This window comes from Nicotiana sylvestris, chromosome 3 (genome assembly GCF_000393655.2).
Source record: "Nicotiana sylvestris chromosome 3, ASM39365v2, whole genome shotgun sequence".
Classification (NCBI taxonomy): Eukaryota; Viridiplantae; Streptophyta; class Magnoliopsida; order Solanales; family Solanaceae; genus Nicotiana; species Nicotiana sylvestris.
Window position 1 is genome coordinate 177,407,808 of NC_091059.1, and position 15,142 is coordinate 177,422,949.

At 29.6% G+C, this 15,142-nt stretch overlaps 1 protein-coding gene across 1 annotated transcript; it reads left to right on the forward strand.

Moving 5' to 3' along the window:
- Positions 1 to 11,949: 11,949 nt before the first annotated feature.
- Positions 11,950 to 14,470, forward strand: LOC104216375 (protein NRT1/ PTR FAMILY 2.11-like). The gene is made up of 4 exons (XM_009766398.2): positions 11,950 to 12,227; positions 12,358 to 12,575; positions 12,870 to 13,429; positions 13,512 to 14,470. Exons 1-4 carry the CDS (start codon positions 12,155 to 12,157, stop codon positions 14,416 to 14,418), a joined length of 1,758 nt encoding a protein of 585 aa, XP_009764700.1. The 5' UTR covers positions 11,950 to 12,154; the 3' UTR covers positions 14,419 to 14,470.
- Positions 14,471 to 15,142: the final 672 nt, after the last annotated feature.

A 15,142-nucleotide genomic window follows, 5' to 3' on the forward strand; every position in this document is an offset into this window, starting at 1 on the left:
GGCCACGATCTCAACAAGTGGAGGGACTAACTGTATGGGTCCAAATTTGGCAACCACGACCATTACCGAGTAGGACGAGGAGTGAGGTTATCGTGATGCACCGTCTGATGGTCATCGTGGGTAAAGGCAACGACTGAGGGCAGTCAGTCGATGCATAGCATCCACGACAGTGTAAATTTAGTAGGAGACAGTAAGAATATGCTTTTCGAATATTCTCTTTGTGGTACTTTTTAGGGTTTTTTGGGAGATTGTCCCTTATAAATAGGAAGGGCGAGAAAGAAGGGGGCGAGAGAAAAAAGAAAAAAACACTTTGTAAAAGAATCATCTGAGAGTGAATGCAAAAGCAGTCTTGTTCATCTGAGAAGGTCCTAAGATTCCCCAATCATCTCATATTTATTCCCCTCTACACCGATTGCATCTGTTAAGATTCTAATGTGCATTTAAGTCTTCATATTTATGAGCATTTATTTGATTTGAACATACTTATTACATCGTTTATCTTGCTCACTCCTTCCATCTTTTGATCTAGATTTTATTGTACTCGACTAAGATTGACCTCATCATTATCATTAGTTGTTTTAATCAAAAAGGTTTTGACATCTTTTGGTCAAACATTGATCAATCACAAAACTAATAATATTAATTAAGTAATTTTTGTCCGTGAAAGGAAATTAATATTATGATAACGATATGGTCAATAGATTTATATTATATAAATTTACAGGCTTAAGAAGGTAGGTCGGCACAAACCCAAAAAATAAAAATAAAAGAAGGAACTAATAAAAAATAAGGACATAGGAGGTCACCACGAATTTGTTTCGTTGCAAGGTGTGCATGTTGGGTTAGTTCGATTTTTATCAAAATCAAATCAAACTAAATATATTGGTTTGGATTGGTTCAGTCTTGTCGGATTTTCGGATTTTTTTTTGTTTTTGTGAATATTATTTTCATCTTACTTTAATAAATTTTTTATAAGTAAATATTGTTTAGTAAAAATTTTAAAAATTGACAAATATATGATCTATTAAAACATTTTTATGGAAGAATTTCTTAGCAACACATGATAGTTATTTTTTAGTCGTCTAACAATAATTTTACGTTGATGTACACTTTCAAGGTTAACCGAATTTAATAATTAAATATAAAAATAAATATGAACCTATTTAATGATATGTTCTATTTAATTTTAAATTATCGAAATACATTTAAAACTCGAAAAAGATATAAGAATTTAATAGATCTTGACATATAAATATGGAAGAACAAAGAGATGGACGCATTTCACTAACACTTAATAAGAAAGTGATCATACAACCCATTATTTAAGTTAATAAATTTGGAGCACTTCATATTTAACTAAATATTACTTCTCACAAGAGAATCGCAAATATTTCTAGATATTTTTTAAAGAAAATTCTATAAAAAGTCTTAAAAGTATATATAAAAATTATATATTTATATGTCGGTTTGATTCTGATTTTTTTACTCAATACCAAATCAAATCAAACCTAATCGAATTTTTTAATCGATTTGATTTGACTTTTCAATTTGATGTGATTTTTTAATTCGGTTTAAACACCCTACGTTGCAGGATGGGGCAAGAAAAAACTGAAAAATACCGGGCCAAAGTAATCTTAATTCTAGACCAGTCAAATTAATATACTGTTGCCAAACAGTCCTTTGGGGGAACAGAAAATGGTGGGAGTAATCTCTGTCCTAAAGTAATTTAAGCCCCCATTATTTTGCTGCACGGTTTGTGGCACAATTTTCCCCAGATTTACAGACAAATTGAAATTTAAGTCCAGCAGAAGTTGAATTTCCCCAAGAAATAAAGTTGTAAAAATTTTAAAGCAAAAATGAATGTCAGAACCAGATAGAGTGTCTTATTCTTATATGCTTACGTATAAGATTTCAAATAATGTGTGTTAAATAGCCTGTTTGGCCAAGTTTTATTTATTTATTTATTTTTTGCCAAAAGCGTTTTTCTAGAGTTAAGGTGTTTGGCCAAGTTTTTAGAAAAAAAAAGTATTTTTGAGTAAAAATAGTAGTTTTTGAGAAGCAGAAAAAGTAATTTCTCCCCAAAAATACTTTTAAAAGCTTGACTAAATAATAATTACTGCTCAAAAAATTATTTTAAATTAATTAGCCAAATTATTTCTCATAAAAATACTTTTTTGAAAAATATTTTTCAAAATAAGCTGATTTTAGAAGTTTAGCCAAAATAGCTACTATATTAACTATCTTGAAAACTGAAAATACACTTCGAACAGTCAGTACTTTTAATTTAAACTTACGTTCTCTTTTACTTCTAATCATCACTAACTAACTACAGTACTACATTATTACGTTCTCTTTTATATCTAATTACTAACTACCGTACTACATTAAAAGAACCATGCAGAAAACTTGCTAATATCCATAAAACCCATGTTTTAAAGACCAGACGCCCTTAATGTGCTAGTCGGCCATCTCATGTCAAAAAGATGACAGTGCATTCACGGGCGGAGCTAGAGTGTCAGGAGTGGGTACGAACGAACCCAGTAGCTTTGATTCGAAATCGGTATTTGTCTTAAAAAATTTCATTAAACATATATAAATTATTAATTTAGAACCCACCAACAACTTAAAATAATTTGAATTTCAAACTCATAAATTTGAAATCCTGACTTTGCCTCTGAGTGCATCTAGATATATACACGGGCATGAAGATATTTCCTGAGATTATGCAAACAATAACGAAAGGGCACACTCTTCTATAATATGTTAATGTTAATAGGGTATAACTGATAAGACTCTTTAATGAGTTGATGCATATAAAACAAGTTTCAAAACCACAATATTACGGGCGCCATGCATGACGACTATAGAAACCGACTTTCCAACGCAATTCCAAAAATGTTGAATCAATCACCCTCGCAATATTACCACAATTTCTACACGCTTTGCAAGTCAATTTTCAATTACGTTGTGGAAAAACTATTCTATATATTTTTGTATATCAAAGCTAGAAAGCTACTACTTGCTCCAAGTTAAGAAGTGAACACCAGAAATCTGTCAAATAATTTGAATGTGAAGATGACGGAAATGTAATTTTCCTTCATTCCGTATCTGGCTAAATGGTAGCGAACTTTTTGTCCATAAAGATTTAACCACTGTCCACAAGCTAAAATCTAAATTAAGAGTCCTCAGGACAGAGGGATAATTTTTCAAACTTTGCGGGCTTATCCTTTTGCAGATTTTGGACCAACTTGCAGCCACAACTTTAAATGACAATGGGATCAATGTTAGCAGTTTGGGAAATATCAAATAATCACGTTTCTATTTGGTTGGATGGGAAAATGTTCTATATCAGTAAAAGATAATAGTGGTAGACAATGGCAAATTCAGAAAATTCAATACTCTTTGTTAATGGGCTATGTAAGGGTCTTCAAAGTTTATTTTTTTCAATAAAAAGTAGTAATATTTTTCCTTATACACAACATAATTTTTCAGTGAAGGGTGTTCAGTTAATCACCCTTGACCACACATAGCTTCACCCTGGCTGTAGAGTAAAAATTTACCCACACACTTACATAAATTTAATGAATGCATGACATATGAATGCATGACGCATGTTTTCATACATCAACCACTTCAATGCAAAAAATACAGACGGCATTGGACTCTATCACATTTTAGTTCTAAATACATCAATTCAACATCAACTTAATGGTTCAAGTGGGTCAATATTGTTACATTAATGCCCTTCAAATGTTGTTAATTTTACTGATTTAATTAAGAGCCTGTTATTGCTACGGTTAGAAGTCTTCGTCTTGAGGTTTAATATAGGTGATCTATCCTAGGGTTTAATATATGGTTGATATCATCCCATAAATGATAGAAGTAAGCATAATGATTATTAAAGTAAATGCTTAAAGTTACACACTTCTAATTAATTATAATCAAGACAACTCTCTTAAGACTTATATTATCAAACGCTTTTGGGGAGGAGATAATGAATCCTCACGTTAACATATCAATCCATTTGAACCATTAAGGAACGCCCTTATCATGTTTGAGTTCCATAGGCTCTTGATCCCAACACTGGCAACTTTTTTCTGGGTATGGGATTTTGATTTCATCTTAATTCTCTACTTCTGAAATCCTAAAGGAAGTACCAAATATTTGTATGGTAGAAACTCTTTTAAGTAAGACATGTATAGAGATGAGAAAGGATGTAGGCATAGGCTTGGCCTTTCTACAAAATTAAAAAATGAAACCATCACCTATATAACAGCTGCATTAAGACTTGCCCTAACACCTATCAAATAGATATCAGGACGACCATAAAATATTTATTATTTTGGCTTTTAATTACTAGTAATAAATATGATATGGAGATGCTACGTTATTTAATAGACTCTATAGTACCTTTTTGTAATCTATGGATCTTTACTTCTTGGAGCAAAATATAGGTTTCATCACATCATATTTCACATCTCATATGGTTATAGTTAGATATTCATCAAATTTAGAAAAAGCAACTATGATATATATGAAGATGAGCGCATAAGGCAAAAAGATAGCCGTAAAAATAGGATTAAGAGGAACACAAAAGAAACAACTAACTTTTTTACCAAAAGTATGCTTTCAAGTGTTGGCTTCCTAAAACTGAAAATCTTCAAAACTTACAACCAGAACCTCCTAATTAACTCCTATCGCATGCCAGGAATACATTCCCTATTTTTCAAGTTCCTTATTACATCAATATGATCTTATTAATTTATGTACTATATAGTTCTCTAGAACTATAAAAAGATTTTTGAAATGGCGGTTTTATTTTTATACATGCTTATTCATGTATTAGAAACTATAATGTCATGATTTGCTATGTATAAGAATAGTACTGAATATAATATATAAATGATACAAATATTAGTTATATATAAGTTTGATAAATACTACCAAACAAAAATTAATAATACCAAAGCTAATATATATACTACCAAACGACCCTTAGTAGGTAACATAGGGAAGAGAAATGATGTAAGCTTAGCCTAACCCCTCCTACAAAGGAAAAATGAAAGAGCCACATAATTTGCCTAACACCTATCAACTAGATATTAGAGCCACCTATTATCCATTACTTCTTTGTGGCATTTGAAAGGTGATCTACCTTAATAGATAGATTTTCTAGCATTTGTTGTCGTAACTTATCTTTACTTCTTGGAACACGTTGGCTTCCTTGCATCATATTTCATGACTCGTGTTAGGCTTATATGCAGATTAAATTTTCAAACAGCAAGCATGATATGAAGATATACACATAAAGCAAATACAAAATATTAGTTGCAGAAATAGATCGAGAGGAGCATTAAGAACGAATGATATCATATATACCTAAAGAATATGTGGTTTAAAGCGTTAGAGACCACAACTAATAAACTATCATTTAATATGTACATACAACTTAGAATATTAGTCTTTAGGTACGCATGCTTTACGCGTGTATCTTGAACAATGAGTATAGATTTATTGAAAAAACTATATATATAAAAATTATAAAAGAATGTATTTGAGTTAGAAAAAATAAGAACAATATTTAAGTCCTGAAAATGATGATTTTTGATGTCATTAAACTACTCAACAAAGAAAAAGATCATGCCTCATAAAAGTGCTCACAATATTATCCAAATATTAACTATGTGTTTGCACAAGAGACAAGTACCAATAAAATACTATGGTGTCACATTTTCCTTCATAACAAATGACCAGATTTTTGTAAGTGTAAGATTTACGTAAGTAAACTTTTAATATTGTTAAAGTTTATGGATTTTTTGTTTAGTTTAAATAAGAAAAAAATATAAGAATATAGTTTTAAACTCCTTAATTTGAATAAAGTAAATTCTTAATGTTTTCAAAATTCTAAATAGTCGGAATTTCTGCATAGTTCAAGTAAGAAAATTTTGATACATAAAATTTTAGTTAATTTCAAACACCTAAATGTTAGAAAATAATTAAACGACTATTCAATGAAGTATTTTTTATAGTAATTTACCCATAAGGGACTACAGATTTTTTATTTATTTATAGATAAAGTTTGGATGAGATAAAAACCGTCAGTTTTAAGTTCTATTTTCCTACTACGTAAACATTAATCTCCTCTCTATAGGCAATTTATTTTTTGTGGTTTGTGCTTTAATAAGAAGATGTTCATTGGTAATAGTATTTTATTAGTAATGTAGAATTAAAATTATAGTACATAATGTATCTTTTGTTAATGAAAGGAGAGGGGAGAAAAAACGTAATAAAAGTTTATTGTTTTTTTTTCAATTCTTTTTAATGATTTATATAAGGTAAAACTATAATTGAACTTAAAGTCTTAAATATTAGGATTTCATACCTAGTTCAAATACGGAAGAATTAAATAAATGAAATATAACTAATGACGCACAGGGCCACGATCTCAACAAGTGGAGGGACTAACTGTATGGGTCCAAATTTGGCAACCACGACCATTACCGAGTAGGACGAGGAGCGAGGTTATCGTGATGCACCGTCTGATGGTCATCGTGGGTAAAGGCAACGACTGAGGGCAGTCAGTCGATGCATAGCATCCACGACAGTGTAAATTTAGTAGGAGACAGTAAGAATATGCTTTTCGAATATTCTCTTTGTGGTACTTTTTAGGGTTTTTTGGGAGATTGTCCCTTATAAATAGGAAGGGCGAGAAAGAAGGGGGCGAGAGAAAAAAGAAAAAAACACTTTGTAAAAGAATCATCTGAGAGTGAATGCAAAAGCAGTCTTGTTCATCTGAGAAGGTCCTAAGATTCCCCAATCATCTCATATTTATTCCCCTCTACACCGATTGCATCTGTTAAGATTCTAATGTGCATTTAAGCCTTCATATTTATGAGCATTTATTTGATTTGAACATACTTATTACATCGTTTATCTTGCTCACTCCTTCCATCTTTTGATCTAGATTTTATTGTACTCGACTAAGATTGACCTCATCATTATCATTAGTTGTTTTAATCAAAAAGGTTTTGACATCTTTTGGTCAAACATTGATCAATCACAAAACTAATAATATTAATTAAGTAATTTTTGTCCGTGAAAGGAAATTAATATTATGATAACGATATGGTCAATAGATTTATATTATATAAATTTACAGGCTTAAGAAGGTAGGTCGGCACAAACCCAAAAAATAAAAATAAAAGAAGGAACTAATAAAAAATAAGGACATAGGAGGTCACCACGAATTTGTTTCGTTGCAAGGTGTGCATGTCCTGGATTAGTTCGATTTTTATCAAAATCAAATCAAACTAAATATATTGGTTTGGATTGGTTCAGTCTTGTCGGATTTTCGGATTTTTTTTTTGTTTTTGTGAATATTATTTTCATCTTACTTTGATAAATTTTTTATAAGTAAATTTTGTTTAGTCAAATTTTAAAAATTGACAAATATATGATCTATTAAAACATTTTTATGGAAGAATTTCTTAGCAACACATGATAGTTATTTTTTAGTCGTCTAACAATAATTTTACGTTGATGTACACTTTCAAGGTTAACCGAATTTAATAATTAAATATAAAAATAAATATGAACCTATTTAATGATATGTTCTATTTAATTTTAAATTATCGAAATACATTTAAAACTCGAAAAAGATATAAGAATTTAATAGATCTTGACATATAAATATGGAAGAACAAAGAGATGGACGCATTTCACTAACACTTAATAAGAAAGTGATCATACAACCCATTATTTAAGTTAATAAATTTGGAGAACTTCATATTTAACTAAATATTACTTCTCACAAGAGAATCGCAAATATTTCTAGATATTTTTTAAAGAAAATTCTATAAAAAGTCTTAAAAGTATATATAAAAATTATATATTTATATGTCGGTTTGATTCTAATTTTTTTACTCAATACCAAATCAAATCAAACCAAACCTAATCGAATTTTTTAATCGATTTGATTTGACTTTTCAATTTGATGCGATTTTTTAATTCGGTTTAAACACCCTACGTTGCAGGATGGGGCAAGAAAAAACTGAAAAATACCGGGCCAAAGTAATCTTAATTCTAGACCAGTCAAATTAATATACTGTTGCCAAACAGTCCTTAAGGTATTTTATTAGTAATGTAGAATTAAAATTATAGTACATAATGTATCTTTTGTTAATGAAAGGAGAGGGGGAGAAAAAACGTAATAAAAGTTTATTGTTTTTTTTTTCCAATTCTTTTTAATGATTTATATAAGGTAAAACTATAATTGAACTTAAAGTCCTAAATATTAGGATTTCATACCTAGTTCAAATACGGAAGAATTAAATAAATGAAATATAATTAATTTTTAAGTCCTAAATATTAGGAAACTGATTTAAATGATTATTTTGTCCAGTATAAAATTAACTTTTAAAGGGTAAAAAGGCGAACGATATTTCGCTAAGAGTTTTCGTGCTTTTAATATAGTACTAGTATTAGTATACGTGCGTTGCACGTGTGTATAGCGTTTGTCAATTAAAACTATATTTACATTGATGTTAAAATTAAATACAATATTTGTTTAAATGATGGAAGTAAATAGTATCGTATTGATACAGTAGTGGAATTCAATATCTTTTAAATATGTAGAGATGATGAATTTAGTTAAGTTAATTATATATTACTCTATAATCATACTATCTTGTAATATGAGATACAAATATGTTATATTAAGTCTCACCCAATTATGAATATATTTCATCTTCCATTATTTCATTCTTATTTCTTCAAGTTTGCATTTTGACCAATTTAATTCTTAATGCTATAACTGATTTTGTTTAGTTTTTGATTTCTTTCCTCGACAATATCTTTTTATGGAAAATAATTTGTGTATTCTAATATTGTGTAAACTTGAAAAATTATTTTACCAATATGATGAATTTGAAAAAGAATAAAATTTGAATTTATTCTAATTAATTCATTCAAATACTTAATTTTTTAAATATCAAAACAAATAATATATTTTTTGGGGATTCAAATTCTTAATATTATCTCATACCATATTTTACATATTTAATTATAATTATATTTTTATCCACAAAAAAATTAATTATAAATATTCGAACTTTTGCACTTTATGTTTGTCAAAGCGCTGATGTAAATGACTTTTGTCAATCACTTTCCTTTTTCTCTTTATTTTTGATTTTATTAAATATTTTATAATTATTTATTTTAATTATGTTTTACAATCTATTGTAATATTTATATATGAGCAAATTATTGTTCAAAGAATAAAATTAAGGGTCAGTGGACCAATCTCACATAGACTATATATTCATAACATATATAATTGTCGAATTAGGATAAAGGACCACAAAAAATGCTTCCTCTTTCTTTAATTATTTCTTTATTTTATTTTGTTTACATTGCAATTGTTCTCCCAAAAATTAGCACAATTAAAGAATCCGTTGTGAGCTAAAAAAAATATTCAATTATAGACCATTGATAGGCATAAAGATTCTAGTTTTATTAAATCATCTTTAATCCTAAAATTTATATAAGGTAAAACTTTAGTAGTTGTAAAGCCCTAAATATAAGGACTTTTTACTTAATTCACATAAGGAAAGATTAAATAAATAAAATGTGATTTAATTTCAAACTCCTAAATATTAGCTAGGAGAATAATCAAATGACTATTTTATCTAGTGTGAACTCTATTTCAAAATGGTAAAAAAGACGAACGATATTTCACTAAGGGCATTGGTGTTTTTAATATAGTATAGATAGATAGATAGATAAGCATCTTAGTTGGTTTTCAACTCCAAATATTTGGTAAATTCCTATCTATATCTTTATCTATACTATATTAAAAGTACGAAAGCTCTTAGTGAAATGTCATTCGCCTTTTTGCCCTTTTTAACATATAGTTCACATTGGATAAAATAGTCATTTGATTAATTTACTGTTATGTAGGAGTAGTCATTTAATTAATTCCCTACTTTTTAGGAATAATCATTTAATTAATTTTCTACTATTTAGGAATTACCATTTAATTATTTTTCTAATATTTATAACATTATTTTTTAATTCCTTTTGGTTTTAGAATTTCAAGCACATACATTAGGAGAGCTTTTTGTTAATTACACATAGGAAAGTTTTGTGTTCAACTCCATTTTATTTAGGAGCAGCATTAAATTTCTCCCTTTAGATTTAGGAGGATGTTTTTCAGTTAATGAATTTTGACTAATTTATACACACTAGAGAAGTATCGGTACTTTCAAACACATTCAGATTTGGGAGTATTAAAATTCTACACTTGAAAAGTTTTTTTAGTTAATAAAATTTTGAAACACACTAGGAAAGTTTTGGTATAACTTTTTGACAAGTAATTTTCTCGTAAATATATTCGGTAAAAACGAGCTCTTTGAACTTCTTTTGGATTTAAGAGTCTTTATTTTTTATTAAATTTTTACACAATTTTATATGCTCAAATACTTCTAAAAAAGAAGCTACAGTTCCAGCTTTTCATCATCAAAAAATTGTCTTGTTTATGAAACAGTTACAAGATTAAGGTTTTTGGTTCACTTTCTTTATGAGCAAAAAAATTTTGTATTAACAGTTTAATTTACATTCGTATTTGTATTAATAGTTGAATTCTCTTCGACATATTTGTAAACTTTATATTTGTATTAGTAGTTAAATTCTGCATTCACGTATTCAAACAATACATCTTTATTTTAGTCTTCTTGATTGTGAAAGTTGGTTAAATAGTGGCCTTTTTGTATTAGGTTGTACGCTTCAACTTTTTGTCAATCTATTCCTTCTACTATTTTGTTGTGCTCGGATGGACCTTATCTCTTTGTTGGTTGTCCATTTCTATATCTGATTTTAACATATTTCATATTGACTAAGTTATAAATAATTTTTTTACATAATATTTTATAATCAACTAAAATTTTGGTTATAAACTTTTGCTTATTTGAACTAAGTAGGGAGTTAGTACTTTGAAATCAATTAAAAAAATTCCTTATATAATTTTATTTTATTTGAACTGCATAAAACTCCTATAATTTGTTTTTAAAAACTTCATCAATCAATTAACATACTGGAATCTATACGTACTTTGGTTTGTAATGGAATGTGAAAAGAATCCTTCCCTTATTCGAATAACTATGTGGCTAATGATTTTACTATTTCGAGTTCATGCACAATTCAAAACTATTACCCAAAAAACATCAAAGAAAAGATATAACATAATTCTTGGTTGGGATATTAAATGTGTTGGGGAATCAAAGTTCTTTAAAAAGAGTTTTATGTTAAAACTTTAAATCTTCAAAAGTTATTTTTTCTTGCTGAAACATAAAAAGAAATATGATAACTTGTGAAACTTAAGTAATTAATTATGATATTAAAACTAATTTTAAGTTACATATTGATTGAGATGATAGTACATTTATGAGATAAATTTTCTTTCTTTATTAAAAAGCTAAATAAGATTAACAATTAATTATTTTAGGAAATTAATTATACTTTTTAAATTTTTGCTTATAATTAAAATAATATAATATAAAAACTAATACTGATTGAGATGAAGTACACGTGCCACGAGCGTATCTCGAGACTAGTTTACGATAATTTTATCCAACATGAAATGTCATAATGAAAGAATAATTTAATTTTTGACCGTATATAATTCAATCAATATTATAGGGCTCCGGATATCAGATAATAAAAAAAGAAATTAGAGAAAACAATTTTACACAAATAATAGGTAAATCGTTAATTGTTTTTCGCTACTTTATCAAAGTGTTGTCGGTCGTCAACTATTTAATTAATCCATATCTAAGAATTATAATTGAGAACATTGCAAAATGATTTTTTTTGTACACGGTACAGAAAGCAGAAATAGACAAAGCCAATAAACGTATCACATGTCCGGAAAAGTCGTCCAATAATGAGAGAGATCAAGAATTCTGGGAAACTATACTTCAAGTTGACATACAGCCATTCTCTATAAATTACCTTCCTCAATATGTTCAGCTCTATCAAGAAGAAAAAAAAAAAATTGGTTCGTTTTGATACAATTTGGACTTTGCCTAGATAGTAGATACAATTAAAATTTGAAAGTGTATTTTGAGGAGCTAAAAAGATAATTATCATACTCTCCGATATGGAAGTGGATAAGGTCCCTGCAAGAGATGAACCCAAGTATGGAGGAATAAAGGCCATGCCCTTCATTATAGGTAAAATTGCAATATGAATTGATGCTATATTGTACTTCAATTTCTAAATGTGACAAACTGTAGAATTTACAACACAAAAATGTTGGAGGCCTCTTATTTGAGCTTTGCTTGTGTAAAACATAACGTGCAGGAAATGAGACATTTGAGAAGCTGGGAACTATTGGAACCTCAGCGAATCTCTTGGTTTACTTAACTACTGTCTTCAACATGAAGTCAATTACTGCTACTAACCTCATTAACGTCTTCAATGGTACTTGCAACTTTGGAACTCTGCTCGGAGCTTTCCTTTCTGACACTTATCTTGGTCGCTACAAGACACTGGGGATTGCTTCTATATCTTCTTTCACGGTATTTAGAGAGAGCACACTTTAATTTACTTAATTATGTCTTTTACAATTTGAAGGGGAGCCTTGGAGCAACGATCAAGTTGTCTCAAGGTTTCAAGCCGTGGAATCACCCATTGATGCTTGCATTAGGCTAAGCTGCCTACATCACACGCTTTTGGGCTGCGGCCCTTTCCCGGACCTTGCATGAACGCGGACGCTTTGTGCACTAGACTGTTTTTTTTTTATTTCTTTTATTTTTTATGTTTTCAACAATTTGCAACTTTTGGTAAAACTTTGAATATTTGTATGTATACAGGGCATGATGTTTTTAGCGCTAACAGCAGCAATCTCAAAACTGCATCCTCCACACTGTGGAACTGCAGCAAATAGCACTTGCCTTGAACCAACTACAGGGCAACTAGCTTTCTTACTATGTGGATTTGGCTTTCTAGTAATAGGTGCAAGTGGCATTAGGCCATGTAATTTAGCCTTTGGAGCAGACCAATTCAATCCAAATACAGAATCAGGAAGAAGAGGAGTTAATAGCTTCTTCAATTGGTACTACTTCACCTTCACTTTCGCAATGATGGTATCGTTGACTGTCATCGTCTACATTCAATCAAGCGTGAGTTGGGCTATCGGATTGGCAATTCCCACATTTTTAATGTTCTTGTCGTGTGTTTTCTTCTTCGTTGGTACCAAAATTTATGTCATGATTTTACCTGAGGGTAGTCCCTTGACAAGTTTTGCCCAAGTTCTCGTAGCTGCAATAAAAAAGAGGCGATTACAACTACCAGAACAACCACAGAATACCTTGTTCAACCACGTTTCAATCAATACTATCAACACTGAACTTCCTTATACCGATCAATTTAGGTAACTGATACAATCATTCCACCTTCTTTTTTTTTAATGTGGAGCTGAGACTAATGAAAGATACACAACAATGATTGTGCAGGTTCTTGAATAAAGCATCTATTATAACTCCTGAAGACAGAATAAAAGAAGATGGATCAGCAGCCAACCCGTGGAAACTTTGTAGCATTCAACAAGTGGAAGAAGTGAAATGTGTTGTAAGAGTATTTCCAATATGGATAGCAGGATTGATATACTACATTGTTCTAGTCCAGATGCAGACTTATGTAGTCTTTCAAGCCTTACAAAGCGATAGGCGTCTTAGAAATACAAGTACTTTCAAGATTCCAGCAGCATCTTACGCGGTCTTCCAAATGTTAAGCATGACTATTTGGATACCTATTTATGACAGAATAATTGTACCATTTCTCCAGAAGATCACAAAGAAAGAAGCTGGAATAACAGTCCTTCAAAAAATGGGAATCGGCTTATTTATTGCAGTTTTCACAATGCTAGTATCAGCTGTAGTGGAAACTCGAAGAAGGAATGTCGCATTTAGCCACCCAACACTAGGCATTGAAACAAGAAGAGGTGAAATTTCAGCCATGCCTGCTAATTGGTTAATACCTCAACTAGCTCTAGCAGGACTTTCTGAAGCATTTACAGTCATAGCCCAAGTTGAGTTTTTTTACAAGCAATTTCCAGAAAACATGAGGAGTTTTGCAGGGTCATTCTTGTTTTGTGGATTTGCATTGGCTAGTTATATGAGTAGCTTCTTGATATCAATAGTACACAAGACAACAAGAACATCAGATACAGAGAATTGGTTAGCAGAGGATTTAAACAAGGGGAGATTGGATTATTTTTATTACTTAGTTGCTGCTTTGGAGGTTTTAAATTTGGGATACTTTCTAATATGTGCCAAGTGGTACAAGTACAAGGGAACACAAAATGATCACAATCTTGAAATTGCCTTGGAAAAATTAGAACCCACAAAACCTCTAGTTTGATTTCTCACTTTCTTTCTTTTTCTTCTAAATAAACATACATACAATTTCATCAGCTGCCATGGCAATGTACATTTGATTCATGTTACACCAAATCTCACCCATTAGACTAAATATGGTGATGCGTGATTACCAAACTAGCTTGAGCGAATATTTCATTTAAAATACTTTTTTATTTTTTTTATGTATGAGAATGTTAGATTAGAAAAACTAAAAATAGACAGATAAATAAAAGGAGAATTGAAAAATAATTAATTGTGTGACAGAACTTAATCGTATTAATAAATTCATCCATTTTCATCTTATTCACTTTTTTCCATGTAACTGAAAAATATTTGTTGATGAACTAGAAATATGAAATTTATAATAACATAAAGCTAAAACCAGTAAAATCAAAATGGTAATGCGAATTTATAAATTATTATCAGAATTTGATTACCATTCTTACTTATTACAAGTTTTAAATTGTGAATATTCTATTAGAGTTCGATCAGCTCATAGATGATACTGGTTTTCAAAAATAAAATTGAAAATACAACTAGATCAAAATGTATAATATTATCCCAGTGGCATAACATTTAATTCAATAATAGAAAAATTAAGCAGTATTGCTAAAGAAAAGCTAGTTCAATTTCTTTTTCCTATCGACTTATTAATGTCCTTTTCGTTGAGAAATTATATCTTGTAATATATTAGTTTCTGTACAAACATCCTTTTCCCTTTTGTT